The 20,449-nt window shown below is 41.9% G+C and overlaps 1 protein-coding gene across 1 annotated transcript in view; it reads right to left on the reverse strand.

Annotated features, from left to right (window-relative positions):
* Positions 1-1,653: 1,653 nt before the first annotated feature.
* LOC112048028 (dnaJ homolog subfamily C member 11) overlaps positions 1,654-20,449 on the reverse strand; it is a gene marked incomplete in the record, with an annotated part of 25,539 nt that continues 6,743 nt past the window's right edge. Inside the window, 5 exon segments of the mRNA XM_052890764.1 lie at positions 1,654-4,190; positions 6,293-6,422; positions 7,441-7,589; positions 8,942-9,075; positions 9,907-10,098. Of these exon segments, the coding sequence (XP_052746724.1) occupies positions 4,165-4,190; positions 6,293-6,422; positions 7,441-7,589; positions 8,942-9,075; positions 9,907-10,098 (631 nt within the window).

Here is a 20,449-nt window from a genome sequence, read left to right on the forward strand (position 1 = left end):
TTCAATGTACTCTATGCCCAATAAGATTCCTTCCTCCAACCTTTGGGGCAACCAATACCAAATTTATATACTGCAGTATTACGGTTGCATTTTTAACTAAAGAAATACCTAGGTACTTATTTAGTCAACGCGTTAACAAACAAACTTCGTATCAAATCAATGAGGCTTTAACTTTTTATTTAGTACATGTCTATCTAGTTCTAATGTAAGTGTCAGGAGTTAGAAATCCACCAAGTATTTAGAAGTTACAAATTCAGCTTACTCCAACTCATAATATTGTGTTTACTTTTAAGGTTGTATACTGCATATTGGATGTCATTTGTTATTGTCCTACTTATAAATTGACTGCCTCATTGGTCCCGTGGTTAGCTAGTTCAGCTACGGACAATGAGGTCCAGGGTTCGAATCCCGGGTCAGGCCAACAAAAACAAATTGGGATTTTTCTTACAAGGAAAATCTTAATAGCAGCCTGGAGTTGGGAAGTTGGCGGTGTTAGTACACCCCCGTGCCTCGGAGAACACGTAAAGCCGTCGGTCCTGCGCCTGATCTCTCACCGGTCGTGTCGGTCTGCCGTCCCATCGGATTTCGAGAGTGAGGGAAGAGAGAGTGCACCTGTGCTTGCGCATACACTTGTGCACTATAATATCTCCTGCGTACATGGCTAATCTCACCATGAGATTAGCCGCCGTGACCGAAAAAAAAAAAAAAAAGTCGGTCGGGAGCATATTATTATTATTACTTATAAATTAAAAAGAAGGTAAATATCAAAGAAAAATCAAATAGCCGGCTTGACGCACTTGTTAGTATGACTTAAGGCTTATTGGTGGCTTTTCAGTATTTTTGTGATTATTTTCAGTTTTAATAGGTAGCTATTGTGTTATTACTAACCCTACTGGTGCTGGTGAGACGATTTCGTTCTTGTTAACAGTAGCAAGATTGAAGGATAGCGATGGATAAAAATGGAGATGGATCCTGATCCAAAGCCTCCTGACCCGGGAATCGGATCACAGAAACGTCATGGAGATTCTTCTTCCTCAAAAAACCTGATGACTACCAATCCACCCCATCCGTTCAGAACACCCACTCTTTTTTCTCTAAGGCCCCCAGGTGGTATTTAGTGAAGGTTTCACGGGAACTTGAAAACCCTACATCAAGCGTTTGATGGAAAGGGTATACTACTGAGGTAGTCCCACTGTGATCATGGCAAAACCTGATGCTGGAATGCTGGAGAAATCGAGAAGAACTTTCAAAAATCGTAGGGAGGACTAGTGGCTTAGTTATTTTTCATTCATTAAGTACCTCTTTTAAAGCACTACAATATAACGAAGTTCTGGAGTCGATTTGAAACTGAAAAACAAGTTCTAATAATGGTTTGGTAATTGTAAAAGGGTTCTAAAATCATCATGATCAGATGGCTGGATCAGATACAGAAGCCAGTGATCCTTAGGATGGCGCGTATTGTGAAGAGGTGCCTCACTCTGGAACCCTGACCACCGGTTACATGGGCATCGAAAGGCCCCCAACAGAGGTGATAGATTTTTTGTATTATATTTCGTATTTTGTTTTATAGACATAGTTAAAAAGAAAAAATATAAATAAACGAGATTAAAAATAATGACGTCATCAATGTAGGGAGAAAAAGAAAACGAAATATGAAAAGAAACAACATACTTTACTGTATTTTACATAGGAACGACTTATAGTCAAAAAAAAAATATTAAGAAAATACCTAAAATTTTACTTGTAGGAATTTTCCACAATTTTTAAAAATAACGAACTTCTACATCTAGGCTATGTTAAACTAATAACAAACTGCAAACATCGATTCATAACAAACTATATATATATTTTAATACCATCCAATTCAGTATTTTTACTTTGTATACATGCTACATGCATACTACAAGCAACTACATGCATTGTTGATACCAAAATGAATACCACTTTTAACAAAGATTAGAAAAAAATAAACATATTTTTTTTAAATAGACAACCATTAAATTCCATTTAATTTACATAACAAAAAAATTAGTCAACCATCCAACCATTTCATTTACTTCCAATAAAATTCAATTTGATTTAATATAAATAAAAAAAATAGTATAGTAAATGATTAAAAACATAAAATATATTTTTTTACAATAACTTAGTCAATCATTTAAAATCATCATTTATTTTTACAATTAAATTTCATTTGATTTAAGATTGATCGAAAGCATACATAAATTCAAACATCTATAACTGGTCGAGCTCCATCTTCAATTGATAAAGTATCGTTTTCTTTCTGTCACTAATATATTAAACAACTGACGTTTCGTGGATAAGACAGATATGCACGACTATATGCGGATAAATACTTTTAAGTAATAATAACACATGATAATGTTAAATTAAACAATAAGCCAGGGTAAGCAATGCTTGTATAAAGTGATCGCAGCTGGCTATCATGCAGTCATTATTAAAAATCTGCCTTGTCACACCACAAACCAATCAATGGCGTGCATAGTTTTCAATGGGATAAGCATTACATTATACTAAAAGAAGTACTAATATATTACTGTATTAAAGGATATATTCATTAAGCACCAGTCTGGGCTGTGTATTATACTACATTAAAACATATTGTCGGTCGGTCAGTTATACTTTTATATACATTATACAGATTATAAGTCGAAGTAAAATTAAACTACTAAATAGCTAAATAAATAGCCTTGGTCATAATTATATATTATATAGAGTAACATTATACTTTAAAAACGGATCTATCTTAAATGCGTTATATTTATAATCATTAGTTGGCATTAAATTCAACGTATCAACAATGCATGCAGTAACATCATTCCTGACGTCACACCATAGGCGTTGGTGTTCAGTATACGATTGATGAAACTTATTTTTTATTCTTCACAAGTTAGCCCTTGACTTCAATCTCACTTGATGGTAAGTGATGATGCAATCTAAGATGGAAACGGGCTAACTTGTTAGGCGTAGGATGAAAATCCACACACATTTCGGTTTCTACACGACATCGTACCGGAACGCTAAATCGCTTGGCGGTACGTCTTTGCCGATAGGGTGGTAACTATCCACAGCCGAAGCCTCCCACCAGCCAACTTCTCCAAATATGGGTCAAATATGTTTAAATTGGTAAGCAGTGCTTCATGCTTATATGCACTGCTAACGTATGGGGGTAATTCGAAAAAACTACTTGTGCGTAAAATAGTAAATATTAATGACGACTATCAACAAATTCCTTTACATTGGAATGTTTATGGATTATTTGACCAATGATTTTAACATGATTTGCTCAATAATCGAAGCTGCATATTACAAATAACTGCCAATATCGAAACTTAAAGGGATTATAATAATAATAGTTGTTTTAGGTATTAAATCTATCTGGTAGTTCATTACATATTAGGGCTTCTCTACACCAACAATCACAATAGACAACCACACTAATGGGAATATGCATAAATAAACTTCGAATTAAATCCAAATGTTTTTCTTTTTATTATTTATTGGTATGTATTTGTACATACTATTTGAATTATAAATTTTAATTTTTCATGTAAAATGCCTGGGATATTCATCAATAACGATCGCTATTAGTCAGTTCAAAATGTGGCGAAATTTTTCACGTTAATAACATGTCATTGAACATTCGTGATGTCATGATTCACGGTCTTAAATAGCAGTGTTTAAAAATATTTCAGATATATTGTATCCCTGGATTCCACATTTATCACAATTTTGTTATGTACAGAGCACATAATCGTCAGTGTAGAGGAGGCATTACAGTGACGTTATCATAGAAACCCAACCATTCACAGTCAATTTAAAAGGTACAGCAAAATACATTAAGTACTTATTTTAATAATACCATATAGCGGAGAATCCGAAAGTAATAACCAATAACTCGTTTTCAAGAAAAACTTTCACTTATTTATTTATTATTTTAACCCCTCCATAATTTCCGAAATATAATATAAACGCGAACTTTCTCTATATGATAGCAAAACCAAAATACTATTTAAGATGCGCTTATTTTAAAAATAGTATCCAATAATATATCGGAGTCCATTGGCTGTATATCTCTGTATGTGTTACATTGTAACTTCTAAAGGGCGCCACCGTAGTTTACCTGCGCCTGGACTTTAACCTTCAGGATCTATTTTTTATTCGATGATCTGAAAAAAAAGAAATGAAAAAATATGATTTTTTCAGACATGCTTGGAAAGGACATGTCCCAATTTTGTATGGAGGCTGGGCCTTTATTCCGAGTGTCAAATAAGCAGAACAAATTATTTTTATCTTAAAAGAACACAATATATAGGGTTTAAAACCTAAAATAAAATTTTTTTGGAACCCGCACTTTTTAAAAATTACTTAATTACAGTGTTTTTTTTTTCATTAGCTGACAACATTAGTTAAGAATTTTTATCATGGCAATAAGCTTGTAACTCACACCCTGACAGATTTCAGTGATCTTCGCGTAGTGGAGTTCGTCTAAGGCGTTTTTAAAGCAATTTAAGGATTTTTTTTGTTTAATGCTTCTCTGTCTACAATTTAATGTTTCTTTTTAACTCGTGTTTTATTGACATTTGACAAAATTACTTAACATTGACAGCTTACAAAGGATATAAATTCAATTCCAGGTGTTTTTATTGGCTGTTTTGAACGCTTTTACTATATTGTCTATGTTAATTTGTAGAAAAGGGAACGAAACATTAATTTAATTTAATTATTGCGGGTTCTAAAAATTCTGATAATTATTTATCCTACAGCATTTTGTATCTTCTATCCGTAAAAAATACTAATGACCTGCTTAAAAGTTATAAATAATAAAGGCCTATTTTGGGACATGTCCTTTGAGCATTATTTTGACAACCCTCTTCGAGATAAATCGAACTTGCCGGCAATATTTGTGTGAAAATCTATATCTGTCGTGTTTAGCGGCCAAATAAATTACTAAGTTAAATCATTTCAAATTACACGACAATTTCGTGTAATTTAAAAACGGAACGATCTTCTACTCCGCAACATGGCGACCAAAGAGGTAACTTATCAAAGGTTTAAAAACTTAAATTTCGAACTGGCTTGCACATAGAAAGATGTTTAGTGTAAAAACAAATACTTTGGCGCGTAAAAAATCTATTGTTATTATCAACTTTGTTATTAACAACACATAAAATTAACGAAAGCATCTTATCCTGACCATCGACTTCCCATCAAAACTTTGAAATGCAGAATCATGCCGAAGACAGGTATACAACAAACTTCAACCTCGTTAGAATTATCTCAAATCAATATAATTCCCGGAAAATCCACATTAAATTTTAAAAATTGTACATTCAATAATTGCATTTTCAAATAAAAATTCTGAATTGTACTACTTAGTTTAATTTCCGCGCATTATTTGAGAAAATTACTAGCCTTACTAATAAATAATTTGATCCACTTCCTGCTCTTCGTTTGGATGAAATTTTGCACACACTCTGAGTTCTGATGACAATACATGACTCGCTAAGAAACGTCATTACAAATCCAATATGACGGCTTCCCCAATAACTATGTATGTAAAAAAATCTATGGAATCTTAATTACTTGTTACTTTTACAAAATTGCTTCACTATTAGCATACTCCTAATTTATATAGAACTAGCGGATGCCCGCGACTTCGTCCGCGTGAAAGTAGATGTAAACTTTTCACTAACCCTACCCTGCCCTACCCTACTCCTTCCCTACCCTACCCTACCCTTCCCCGTCAATAGTCCCTACCCCTACCCTACCCTACTTCTACCCTACCCCTACCCTACCCTACTTCTACCCTACCCTACTTCTACCCTACCCTACTTCTACCCTAACCATTAAGGCTGCACACGCGACGGAAGCTTAAAAAATGAAGTAACTTCTCCCGTTTTCCCAACATTTCCCTTCACTGCTCTGCTCCTATTGATCGTAGCGTGACGAAAAGTATACTATAACCAGCCCAGGAGTATGAAGAATAATTGTACCAAGTTTCGTTAAAATCCGTCGAGTAGTTTTTGTTTCTATATAGAACATACAGACAGACAGACAAAAATTTTACTGATTGCATTTTTGGCATCAGTATCGACCACTAATCACCCCCTGATAGTTATTTTGGAAATATATTTCATGTACAGAATTGACCTCTCTACAGATTTATTATAAGTATAGATTTAAAAAAAAACTGTCATCATCCCTATTACTGCCAGTTCAGTATCTTGTAAGCCGCAAAAACGTCATTCCAATAAAAGTTACAACTCACTATTGCGCGGGAGTACTACCGCCTGTGAGTCCAGCACGGTGCAGCAGTGCGGGTTGTTGTGGAACATGTACTTGATTGTGAGGTGCTTGTCGTCTCCCACGCATGGGTCGTAGAAGCCAGGCAGCTCAGACTGAAAAATTTAGTTTATTAGTATGCTTAGTGTTAGCGACGCAAATTATTATTATATTTAAAAAGTAAATCCCGACCTTTGTAATTTGTAATTGTATGTATTTAATAAAATAAACGGGCCGAGCAAACAACGGAACGTATAACGTTCAAGGGCAACTGTCAGTTTTGACAGATTTTTGAATATACCTAGTTCGTTAAGAATTACCCAACTGTCAACATCCCGTGCAACGAGATACGTCCCGAAGAGCTCATTTTCACCGAATATTTCTGTGTTTTGTTTCGTCCGTTACACTTAGATTACAAGCACTTTTAAAAGTAGGTATTTAAAGGTAGGTGTAAATACTATTCAGCCGATAGACGTCCACTGCTGGACAACTCTTGCGTGGACCTACAAGCACAACGGTCTCGAGCCGCCAGCATCGCTGCGGCCCGCTTGATATCCTCGGTCCACCTAGTGAGGGGTCGAACTACACTGGGCTTTCCGGTGCGGGGTCACCATTCCAGCACCTTGGCACTCCAACGTCCATCGGCTCTTCGAACTATGTGGCCTACCCATTGCCACTTCAGTTTCGCGACTCGCTGAGCTCTTTTATTATTGGATCAGCAAACAAATAACCCCTAATACTAATTTCTTTTCTCCTTACTACAACACTATGGTGGTGGCAGATCATTCACTTTACAGGTTGACTCGTATTAATTATTGTTTGATTTTCCCTGTTCATTTAGTTTCCCATATATATTAATTATGTTATTTTATTACTCTGTTCGTTTTTGTTTCATTATTTTATTTTACTTTGTATTCATGTATAAGTTTTAAGTTAAGACACGTCTCGTAGACACGTCCGTGAACTCACAAGGTTTCACCTGAAAACCAGCGCCACAGCTCGCTGTGGCATCGTGCTGAGGTGGACAAATAAAGATATATTCTATTCTATTCTGAAGATATATTCTATTCTATTCTATTCTGAGCTATGTCAGTGACTTTGGTTCGTCTGCGGACCTCCTACAAATAATAATACCTTGCTAGCTTCTAACAACTCCAGTCTGGAATCCTTGATAAGACACTGCACTGGTACAGTGACATCTATCACTTCAGCGTAAGGCAGGGGGCTTTCTGGCGACCCGGTGTCGCCCGTCTGCTCCGAGCTCACTTCATGAGCTTCGGCGCCTGTGAAAATCAAAGGAGTTTGAAGATATTTGAATGTGCCGTGGCCTTATGAGTTATGGTAGGGGAGCCCGGGATGCTAAATTTGCAGTTACTCGAGCGTCATTGAGACCGATTACATTTGGTAGATTAAATTAGAGGAAGAATAAATGGTTATTTACTTTTTCCGCTTTTAGCGGTGGAAAAAAAAACTACAGACTTTAAAATTTTATTACTTTGGCTTACTGAAATTGTAAGAAAATTTTAGCGATTAATTAGGAGATTATTTCCTTAAAAATAAGTAAAAAATTAATCACATTCGTACCTCGAGCACTAAAATATAAGGGTTTAATTTTGTAACTTTGAAACCCTCCCATTCCATTACGATACGCTCAAATCGTCAGTTTTCGAAATGTGCAGTTTTTAGCTATCAACTCACCTACCTTATCTTAATCTGACGTGCTGGTTGAGTATTTATGAAGTTAGTTTTTTTTTTGGTTGCCCTAAACGTACCCACCAATATTAAGGGCTCATACTCGGTGGAGGTACTCGACAAAGTGTAAGGTATAGTCCCTTATGTTTATCTGCCGTGCTCGAGTAACTGCAAAAATCCCCTCTTCGGCTCCTCTACTATTACGACCAGACGCCATTTTGATTTTTAGAATAATACTAACATGTATAAGTGTCGCTACACTCGGGCCACACGCGACAGCCACAAACGCCGCTACAAGAAGCAAGAAGGCGCCACAAAAGTAGCTGACACTTGTGGCCGGTGGTCGACACTTGTGGTCAGTGGCTGCTACTTTTATAACCTATACATGCAGTATCATAATCGCGAGTGGCGTGTGGCGTTTAGTGGCCGGTGCGGGCCACAAGAAGCGAGCAGTGAAGATGTTAGATAAAGAGTGAGAGCTGGCTGTTAAATTGTATAATTATTTCTACAAAAACTTGTATTATTAATCAACAGTAAAAAAAAACAACATTTGTTACACTAACCTCCTTCCAACTTGTATGAATAACGAGGTTATTAAAAGCTGTTACTAACCAGCTGTTTTTTACTGTTGCTTATTTAATAGTGATACAATTTAACAGCCACACTATCCTACAAATTGCTTGGACCATTATCTCATTCCAACGCTCAGAAATTTTCATTACCTGGTAACTCAGATAGCTACCAGAATCAAGATTTTTCGTAAATAAAAAAGTTGATCGTCTCATCGAGATGAAGCTACTCACGAAAAATTAACTTGTCAGTAATCAGGTATTCTACAGATCCCTGGATCCCGGACTATAATAGGTTATTTTTTATTTTAGAAGTAGGATCTACGCAAGTGAAACCACGATGGATAGTTAGAATAGAAGTGTAATAATATTACCTGCAGGCAATTTTCCATAGATCGCTCGAATAATGACGAGACCCTTCTTTTTCTCCTCTTCACTTCTTATTCTAGAATATGTTTCCCTCATAAGTTCGATCGTTGCTCTAGCTTGTCTCTGCATTTCTTGTAACCTGTTATACATCAAATCATATTAATTCCATGAAGTCTATTTTCGAAAGTACTTATGATCACTTATAGATCAAGGTAACGTCTGAAAAAGCTGTCTTTTTATCACTGAAGCCATTTTAATGGGACCTTAACTGGAGGATATAGTACATTATTTTTAATGTTCATATTATTGAATGTTTTCGACTGCGATTGTTGGCATTTTCAATAAATGAATGAATGAATGAATGAATGAATGAATGATTTAATAAAAAATAATACATGAAACAGTTTTTTGACGACCTCCGTAGCGCAGCGCTAAGCGCGGTGGATTTACAAAACTGAGGTCCTGGGTTCGATCCCCGGCTGGGCCGATTGAGGTATTCTTAATTGGTCCAGGTCTGGCTGGTGGGAGGCTGCGGCCGTGGTTAGTTACCACCCTACCTACAAAAACGCACCAAGCGATTAAGCATCCTGGTACGATGTCGTGTAGAAACCGAAACGGGTGTGATTTTCATCCTCCTCCTAACAAGTTACCCCGCTTCCATCTTTGATTACATCATCACTTACCATCAGGTGAGATTGTAGTCAAGGGATAACATGTAAAGAATAAAAGAAATAAAAAAAAATATTAAGCAACATATAGACTGATATTCCTGATAAATGATTGAATGATTTTATGTTTTCGACTGCCATTGTTGGCATTTTCAATAAATGAATGAATGAATGATTTAATAAAAAAAATGATATTCCTGAAAAATTATTGAATGATTTTATGTTTTCGACTGCCATTGTTGACATTTTCAAAAAATGAATGAATGAATGATTTAATAAAAAAAAAATTATAAAACAGTTACCTCTCAAAGTTCGCCTCCATGGATCTTTGGCGTTCTCTCTCGCGACGCTCCCTAGCGATGGGGTCGAGGAATAGTTTCTTGAGCACCAACCATGATATAGCCGGCACTACTGTGGCGTAGAACACGGGCGCCGGAATGACCTCCTCGCACAGGTGGATCGGCACCACGATGGTCTGCGACGAACAGGACCATCTGAAATTGTACATTTGCGAATTATTAATACTAATTAAAAACAAAAACAAAATAATTTCTTTTAATCGTTTATTTAAATTAGGCTTAGTTTAGAAGCACTTTTGATACTTAATTCTGCTGTGAATAGCTAGCAATAAACTTAACAGTCGCTCTTTTAAAAAATATCATTTTACACCAAGCTATGTCTATTACAAACTCAATTTGAAAGTCCCCAATATAGCACAAAGCACAAGGAGTGATTTTTCTCTGGAAGTATTGGTGCGGCGTCGCCACACAAGCACACATATACAAGAAACGTGTCCTACATGTAAAGGCTGACTCACTTAAGCTAGAGCATCACCACCGCAGAGAGACTGCTGTTCTGAGATACTTTCTTTTCTTCGGAGCGGCGTCGCCACATCAGCGCACGTATACAAGAGCCGTGTCCTACATGTAAAGACTGACTCACTTAAGCTTGAGCATCACCACCGCAGAGAGACTGCTGTTATGGGCTGACTCACTTGAGCTTGAGCATCACCACCGCAGAGAGACTGCTGTTCTGGGCTGACTCACTTGAGCTTGAGCATCACCACCGCAGAGAGACTGCTAATCTGAGACACTTTTTTTTCTTCGGAGCGGCGTCGCCAAAACAGCACGTGTCCTACATGTAAAGGCTGACGCACTTAAGCTTGAGCATCACCATCGCAGAGAGACTGCTGTTCTGAGACACTTTCTTTTCTTCGGAGCGGCGCGCCAAAACAGCACAGGTATACAAGAGCCGTTTCCTACATATAAAGGCTGACTCACTTGAGCTTGAGCATGACTCCGCTGGGAAATTTTAACATGACCGCCGCAGAGACACTGCTGTTTAGAGACACTTTCTTTTTTCGGAGCGGCGTCGCCACACAAGTAGACGTCTACAAGAGCCTTGTCCCACATGTAAAGGCTGACTTATTTGAGCTAGAGCATCAGCACGCCAGAGAGACTGCTGTTCTGAGACACTTTCTTATCTTCGGAGCGGCGTCGCCAAAACAGCACACGTATACAAGAGCCGTTTCCTACATTTAAAGGCTGACTCACTTGAGCTTGAGCATGACTCCGCTGGGAAATTTTAGCATGACCGCCGCAGAGACACTGCTAATCTGAGACACTTTCTTTTTTCGGAGTGGCGTCGCCACACAAGTAGACGTCTACAAGAACCTTGTCCCACATGTAAAGGCTGACTTATTTGAGCTAGAGCATCACCACCGCAGAGAGACTGCTGTTCTGAGACACTTTCATTTCTTCGGAGCGGCGTCGCCAAATCAGCACACGTATACAAGAGTCGTTTCCTACATGTAAAGGCTGACTCACTTGAGCTTGAGCATGACTCCGCTGGGTAATTTTAGCATGACCGCCTCAGAGACACTGCTGTTTTGAGACACTTTCTTTTTTCGGGGCGGCGTCGCCATACAATTAGACGTCTACAAAAGCCTTGTCCCACATGTAAAGGCTGACTTATTTGAGCTTGAACATCACCACCGCAGAGAGACTGCTGTTCTGTGAGACTTTCTTTTCTTCGGAGCGGCGTCGCCAAACTAGCACAGATATACAAAAGTAGTGTCCTACATGTAAAGGCTGACTCACTTAAACTTGAGCATCACCACTGCAGAGAGACTGCTGTTCTGGGCTGACTCACTTGAGCTTGAGCATCACCACCGCAGAAAGACTGCTGTTCTGTGAGACTTTCTTTTATTCGGAGCGGCGTCGCCACACAAGCACAGATATACAAGAGTACTGTCCTACATGTAAAGGCTAACTCACTTGAGCTTGAGCATTACCACCGCAGAAAGACTGCTGTTCTGAGACACTTTCTTATCTTCTGAGCGGCGTCGCCACATCAGCACACGTATACAAAAGCCGTGTCCTACATGTAAAGGCTGACTCACTTAAGCTAAAGCATCACCACCGCAGAGAGACTGCTGTTCTGTGAGACTTTCTTTTCTTCGGAGCGGCGTCGCCAAACTAGCACAGATATACAAAAGTAGTGTCCTACATGTAAAGGCTGACTCACTTAAACTTGAGCATCACCACCGCAGAGAGACTGCTGTTCTGTGAGACTTTCTTTTATTCGGAGCGGCGTCGCCACACAAGCACAGATATACAAGAGTACTGTCCTACATGTAAAGGCTAACTCACTTGAGCTTGAGCATTACCACCGCAGAAAGACTGCTGTTCTGAGACACTTTCTTATCTTCTGAGCGGCGTCGCCACATCAGCACACGTATACAAAAGCCGTGTCCTACATGTAAAGGCTGACTCACTTAAGCTAAAGCATCACCACCGCAGAGAGACTGCTGTTCTGTGAGACTTTCTTTTCTTCGGAGCGGCGTCGCCAAACTAGCACAGATATACAAAAGCAGTGTCCTACATGTAAAGGCTAACTCACTTGAGCTTGATCATTACCACCGCAGAGAGACTGCTGTTCTGAGACACTTTCTTATCTTCGGGGCCGCGTCGCCACAACAGCGCACGTATACAAGAGCCGTTTTCTACATGTAAAGGCTGTCTCAATTGAGCTTGAGCATCACCACAGCAGAGAGACTGCTGTTCTGAGACACTTTCTTTTCTTCGGAGCAGCGTCGCCAAAACAGCACACGTATACAAGAGTCGTTTCCTACATGTAAAGGCTGACTCACTTGAGCTTGAGCATGACTCCGCTGGGAAATCTTAGCAAGACCGCCGCAGAGAGACTGCTGTTCTGAGACAATTTCTTTTCTTCGAAGCGGCGTCGCCACACAAGCACAGGTATACAAGAGCCGTGTCCTACAAGTAAGGGTTGACTCACTTTAGCTTGAACATCACCGTCGCAGAGACACTGCTGTTCTGAGACACTTTCTTATCTTCGGAGCGGCGTCACCACAACAGCGCACGTATATAAGAGCCGTATCCTACATGTAAAGGCTGACTCACTTGAGGATGAGCATGACTCCGCTAGGAAATCTTAGCATGACCGCCGCAGAGACAATGCTGTTCTGAGACACTTTCTATTCTTCGAAGCGGCGTCGCCACACAAGCACAGGTATACAAGAGCCGTGTCCTATATGTAAAGGCTGACTCACTTAAGCTTGAACATCACCACCGCAGAGAGACTGCTGTTCTGAGACACTTCCTTTCCTTCGGAGCGGCGTCGCCACACCAGCACACGTATAAAAGAGCCGTGTCATACAAGTAGAGGCTGACTCACTTGAGCTTGAGGATCACCACCGCAGAGAGACTGCCGTGTTAAGACACATTATTTCCTTCGGAGCGGCAGCGCCGCAGAGACACTGCTTTTTTGAGACACTTTCTTTCTTCGGAGCGGCGTCGCCACATCAGCATACGTATACAAGAGCCGTGTTCTACAAGTAAGGGCTGACTCACTTTAGCTTGAACATCACCACTATACTTTTTTTACTTCGGAGCGGTGTCGCCACATCAGCACACGTATTCAAGAGCCATGTTCTACACGTAAAGGCTGTCTTACTTGAGCTTGAGTATCACCACATCAGCACACGTATACAAGAGCCGTGTCCTATATGTAAAGGCTGACTCACTTACGATTGAACATCACCACCGCAGAGAGACTGCTAATCTGAGACACTTTTTTTTTTTGGAGCTGCGTCTCTACACAAGCACACGTATATAAGAGCCCTGTCCTACATGTAGAGGCTGACTCACTAGAGCTTGAGGATCACCACCGCAGAGAGACTGCCGTTTTAAGACACATTATTTCCTTCGGAGCGGCAGCGCCGCAGAGACACTGCTTTTTTGAGACACTTTCTTTCTTCGGAGCGGCGTCGCCACATCAGCATACGTATACAAGAGCCGTATCCTACAAGTAAGGGCTGACTCACTTTAGCTTGAACATCACCACTATACTTTTTTTTACTTCGGAGCGGTGTCGCCACATCAGCACACGTATTCAAGAGCCATGTTCTACACGTAAAGGCTGTCTTATTTGAGGTTGAGCATCACCACCGCAGAGAGACTGCTGTTCTGAGACACTTTCTTATCTTCGGAGCGGCGTCGCCACATCAGCACAAGTATACAAGAGCCGTGTCCTACAAGTAAGGGCTGACTCACTTTAGCTTGAACATCACCGCCGCAGAGAGACTGCTGTTCTGAGACACTATGTTTTCTTTGGAGCGGCGTCGCCACACAAGCACACGTATACAAGAGCCGTGTCGTACATGTAAAGGCTGACTCACTTGAGCTTGAGCATGACTCCGCTGGGAACGCCGAGCATGACCGCCGCAGAGACACTGCTGTTCTGAGACACTTTCTTTTCTTCAGAGCGACGTCGCCACATCTGCACACGTATACAAGAGCCGTTTCGTACATGTAAAGGCTGACTCACTTGAGCTTGAGCATGACTCCGCTGGGAACGCCGAGCATGTCCGCCGCAGAGACACTGCTGTTCTGAGACACTTTCTTTTCTTCAGAGCGACGTCGCCACATCTGCACACGTATACAAGAGCCGTTTCGTACATGTAAAGGCTGACTCACTTGAGCTTGAGCATGACTCCGCTGGGAACGCCGAGCATGACCGCCGCAGAGATACTGCTGTTCTGAGACACTTTCTTTTCTTCAGAGCGACGTCGCCACATCTGCACACGTATACAAGAGCCGTTTCGTACATGTAAAGGCTGACTCACTTGAGCTTGAGCATGACTCCGCTGGGAACGCCGAGCATGACCGCCGCAGAGACACTGCTGTTCTGAGACACTTTCTTTTCTTCAGAGCGACGTCGCCACATCTGCACACGTATACAAGAGCCGTTTCGTACATGTAAAGGCTGACTCACTTGAGCTTAAGCATGACTCCGCTGGGAACGCCGAGCATGACCGCCGCAGAGACACTGCTGTTCTGAGACACTTTCTTTTCTTCAGAGCGACGTCGCCACATCTGCACACGTATACAAGAGCCGTTTCGTACATGTAAAGGCTGACTCACTTGAGCTTAAGCATGACTCCGCTGGGAACGCCGAGCATGACCGCCGCAGAGACACTGCTGTTCTGAGACACTTTCTTTTCTTCAGAGCGACGTCGCCACACCTGCACACGTATACAAGAGCCGTTTCGTACATGTAAAGGCTGACTCACTTGAGCTTGAGCATGACTCCGCTGGGAACGCCGAGCATGACCGCCGCAGAGACACTGCTGTTCTGAGACACTTTCTTTTCTTCAGAGCGACGTCGCCACATCTGCACACGTATACAAGAGCCGTTTCGTACATGTAAAGGCTGACTCACTTGAGCTTAAGCATGACTCCGCTGGGAACGCCGAGCATGACCGCCGCAGAGACACTGCTGTTCTGAGACACTTTCTTTTCTTCAGAGCGACGTCGCCACATCTGCACACGTATACAAGAGCCGTTTCGTACATGTAAAGGCTGACTCACTTGAGCTTGAGCATGACTCCGCTGGGAACGCCGAGCATGACCGCCGCAGAGACACTGCTGTTCTGAGACACTTTCTTTTCTTCAGAGCGACGTCGCCACACCTGCACACGTATACAAGAGCCGTTTCGTACATGTAAAGGCTGACTCACTTGAGCTTGAGCATGACTCCGCTGGGAACGCCGAGCATGACCGCCGCAGAGACACTGCTGTTCTGAGACACTTTCTTTTCTTCAGAGCGACGTCGCCACATCTGCACACGTATACAAGAGCCGTTTCGTACATGTAAAGGCTGACTCACTTGAGCTTGAGCATGACTCCGCTGGGAACGCCGAGCATGACCGCCGCAGAGACACTGCTGTTCTGAGACACTTTCTTTTCTTCAGAGCGACGTCGCCACATCTGCACACGTATACAAGAGCCGTTTCGTACATGTAAAGGCTGACTCACTTGAGCTTGAGCATGACTCCGCTGGGAACGCCGAGCATGACCGCCGCAGAGACACTGCTGTTCTGAGACACTTTCTTTTCTTCAGAGCGACGTCGCCACATCTGCACACGTATACAAGAGCCGTTTCGTACATGTAAAGGCTGACTCACTTGAGCTTGAGCATGACTCCGCTGGGAACGCCGAGCATGACCGCCGCAGAGACACTGCTGTTCTGAGACACTTTCTTTTCTTCAGAGCGACGTCGCCACATCTGCACACGTATACAAGAGCCGTTTCGTACATGTAAAGGCTGACTCACTTGAGCTTAAGCATGACTCCGCTGGGAACGCCGAGCATGACCGCCGCAGAGACACTGCTGTTCTGAGACACTTTCTTTTCTTCAGAGCGACGTCGCCACATCTGCACACGTATACAAGAGCCGTTTCGTACATGTAAAGGCTGACTCACTTGAGCTTAAGCATGACTCCGCTGGGAACGCCGAGCATGACCGCCGCAGAGACACTGCTGTTCTGAGACACTTTCTTTTCTTCAGAGCGACGTCGCCACACCTGCACACGTATACAAGAGCCGTTTCGTACATGTAAAGGCTGACTCACTTGAGCTTGAGCATGACTCCGCTGGGAACGCCGAGCATGACCGCCGCAGAGACACTGCTGTTCTGAGACACTTTCTTTTCTTCAGAGCGACGTCGCCACATCTGCACACGTATACAAGAGCCGTTTCGTACATGTAAAGGCTGACTCACTTGAGCTTGAGCATGACTCCGCTGGGAACGCCGAGCATGACCGCCGCAGAGACACTGCTGTTCTGAGACACTTTCTTTTCTTCAGAGCGACGTCGCCACATCTGCACACGTATACAAGAGCCGTTTCGTACATGTAAAGGCTGACTCACTTGAGCTTGAGCATGACTCCGCTGGGAACGCCGAGCATGACCGCCGCAGAGACACTGCTGTTCTGAGACACTTTCTTTTCTTCAGAGCGACGTCGCCACATCTGCACACGTATACAAGAGCCGTTTCGTACATGTAAAGGCTGACTCACTTGAGCTTGAGCATGACTCCGCTGGGAACGCCGAGCATGACCGCCGCAGAGACACTGCTGTTCTGAGACACTTTCTTTTCTTCAGAGCGACGTCGCCACATCTGCACACGTATACAAGAGCCGTTTCGTACATGTAAAGGCTGACTCACTTGAGCTTGAGCATGACTCCGCTGGGAACGCCGAGCATGACCGCCGCAGAGACACTGCTGTTCTGAGACACTTTCTTTTCTTCAGAGCGACGTCGCCACATCTGCACACGTATACAAGAGCCGTTTTGTACATGTAAAGGCTGACTCACTTGAGCTTGAGCATGACTCCGCTGGGAACGCCGAGCATGACCGCCGCAGAGACACTGCTGTTCTGAGACACTTTCTTTTCTTCAGAGCGACGTCGCCACATCTGCACACGTATACAAGAGCCGTTTCGTACATGTAAAGGCTGACTCACTTGAGCTTGAGCATGACTCCGCTGGGAACGCCGAGCATGACCGCCGCAGAGACACTGCTGTTCTGAGACACTTTCTTTTCTTCAGAGCGACGTCGCCACATCTGCACACGTATACAAGAGCCGTTTTGTACATGTAGAGGCTGACTCACTTGAGCTTGAGCATGACTCCGCTGGGAACGCCGAGCATGACCGCCGCAGAGACACTGCTGTTCTGAGATACTTTCTTTTCTTCAGAGCGACGTCGCCACATCTGCACAAGTATACAAGAGCCGTTTCGTACATGTAAAGGCTGACTCACTTGAGCTTGAGCATGACTCCGCTGGGAACGCCGAGCATGACCGCCGCAGAGACACTGCTGTTCTGAGACACTTTCTTTTCTTCAGAGCGACGTCGCCACATCTGCACAAGTATACAAGAGCCGTTTCGTACATGTAAAGGCTGACTCACTTGAGCTTGAGCATGACTCCGCTGGGAACGCCGAGCATGACCGCCGCAGAGACACTGCTGTTCTGAGACACTTTCTTTTCTTCAGAGCGACGTCGCCACATCTGCACACGTATACAAGAGCCGTTTCGTACATGTAAAGGCTGACTCACTTGAGCTTGAGCATGACTCCGCTGGGAACGCCGAGCATGACCGCCGCAGAGACACTGCTGTTCTGAGACACTTTCTTTTCTTCAGAGCGACGTCGCCACATCTGCACACGTATACAAGAGCCGTTTCGTACATGTAAAGGCTGACTCACTTGAGCTTGAGCATGACTCCGCTGGGAACGCCGAGCATGACCGCCGCAGAGACACTGCTGTTCTGAGACACTTTCTTTTCTTCAGAGCGACGTCGCCACATCTGCACACGTATACAAGAGCCGTTTCGTACATGTAAAGGCTGACTCACTTGAGCTTGAGCATGACTCCGCTGGGAACGCCGAGCATGACCGCCGCAGAGACACTGCTGTTCTGAGACACTTTCTTTTCTTCAGAGCGACGTCGCCACATCTGCACACGTATACAAGAGCCGTTTTGTACATGTAAAGGCTGACTCACTTGAGCTTGAGCATGACTCCACTGGGAACGCCGAGCATGACCGCCGCAGAGACACTGCTGTTCTGAGACACTTTCTTTTCTTCAGAGCGACGTCGCCACATCTGCACAAGTATACAAGAGCCGTTTCGTACATGTAAAGGCTGACTCACTTGAGCTTAAGCATGACTCCGCTGGGAACGCCGAGCATGAGCGCCGCAGAGACGCTGCTGTTCTGAGACACTTTCTTTTCTTCAGAGCGACGTCGCCACATCTGCAAACGTATACAAGAGCCGTGTCGTACATGTAAAGACAGACTCACTTGAGCTTGAGCATGACTCCGCTGGGAACGCCGAGCATGACCGCCGCAGAGACACTGCTGTTCTGAGATACTTTCTTTTCTGCGCCATACTCTGCGATCGCGCCAAATGTGCCAAATCTGAAAAATTTTTACACACGAATATTATTAAGGCGAAAGTTAGTGTATGTCTGTATTTATGTCCGTTACTGTTGTACGCTAATTAGCAGAATTGTCTAAAATGTGGAATGGATATAGAATATACCCTGGATTAATACATAGACTACTTTTGATCCCAGAAAAATCCACAGTACCCTCGGGAATTACGAAAACTTAAATTTTATGCGAACGTAGTCGCACTAGTATCACATATAGTTTTATAGTCTATACTAATATTATAAAAAGGTTAAGTGTGTAAGTCTTTGTGGTTATAGGGGCTTATCTCTAGATCTATGGAACTTACATATTATATGTTTACATATAGGATAATAAATGGATGTATGGCATATGTAGTAATTTAAACTACTGACTATTTACCTACAGGCACATATTTTATTGATAAATTTTAAATTACACATTCGCAATGATTACAGTTGCAGTGCCTAAAATCTTTAGATACACTTTGCGATTCGCAGAGTTCTAAAAAGTAGGTACAGAGCAGTTCTTAATTTAAATAAATAATATTTATTTTAATATAAAAAAAAACATATATTTCATCAATTTCATTTTTTTTTCGCTAGCGTGTGACTCTACTCTCTTTTAACCCCTTAGCTCATTTTTAATGTAGCTAAGGGGTTTCTTATATTGGACACATAAATGTCGCGGTGACTTAAAAACGCGGCCACGGGCTATGTGTTTTATGTGTTGGGCTAAGAGATGTGTTTTGTGTATACTTACACAAAACACAAATTAGTACTTAGCCTCAAAGTAAGCATATAGACTATGTTATGGGTACATAGATAGCGTAGTTTATCTTACATAATGATAATTATAAACTACATAATATAATAACTACATACTTACACTATATATAATTACACCCAAACACTGAAAAACACTGATGCTCATCATACAAATATTTTCCAGTAGTGGGAATCGAACCCACGGCTATGGATGCAGATATGCACAGCCAGTAGGTAGTAGTAGTAGGTTGAAAATCTTAAAACCTTGCCTCTAAACTCTATTTGAAATCTGCATAAATGTATACAGAAATGTTAGGAAAAACAACGCAAAGCATGACATTTCATTTTTATAATTCTGAATATTCATCAATGTCAATCACTGCTAAACGCTTAGCGTCTTGAACCATAGACCATATTGAAACACAACATATTACAATTACATAATACATATACAATTGGCAACAGTATTCATTTAAGGGTTAACAATACAAACATATTTTTCAAACATCTATACATGTATCAAAAAAAAGCATATGCGCAGTGTTAGATATTAATTTATTTATATAAATTTTACTAGCGGACACCCGCGACTCCCTTCGCGTGAAATTATTTTTGATACAAATCCTGTGATGGAGATTTACGGGATGAAAGGTACCTGTTCTGCTGCAAGGTTCAAAGTACCAAATTACATTTAAACAGATAGAGTGATTTAGCTGTGAACAGACTGACAGACTTATTTTCGGATTTATATACTAATAGCGGACACCTGCGATTTCGTCCGCGTAGAAATCGATG

The sequence above is a fragment of the Bicyclus anynana genome, chromosome Z (assembly GCF_947172395.1).
Source record: "Bicyclus anynana chromosome Z, ilBicAnyn1.1, whole genome shotgun sequence".
Taxonomy (NCBI): domain Eukaryota; kingdom Metazoa; phylum Arthropoda; class Insecta; order Lepidoptera; family Nymphalidae; genus Bicyclus; species Bicyclus anynana.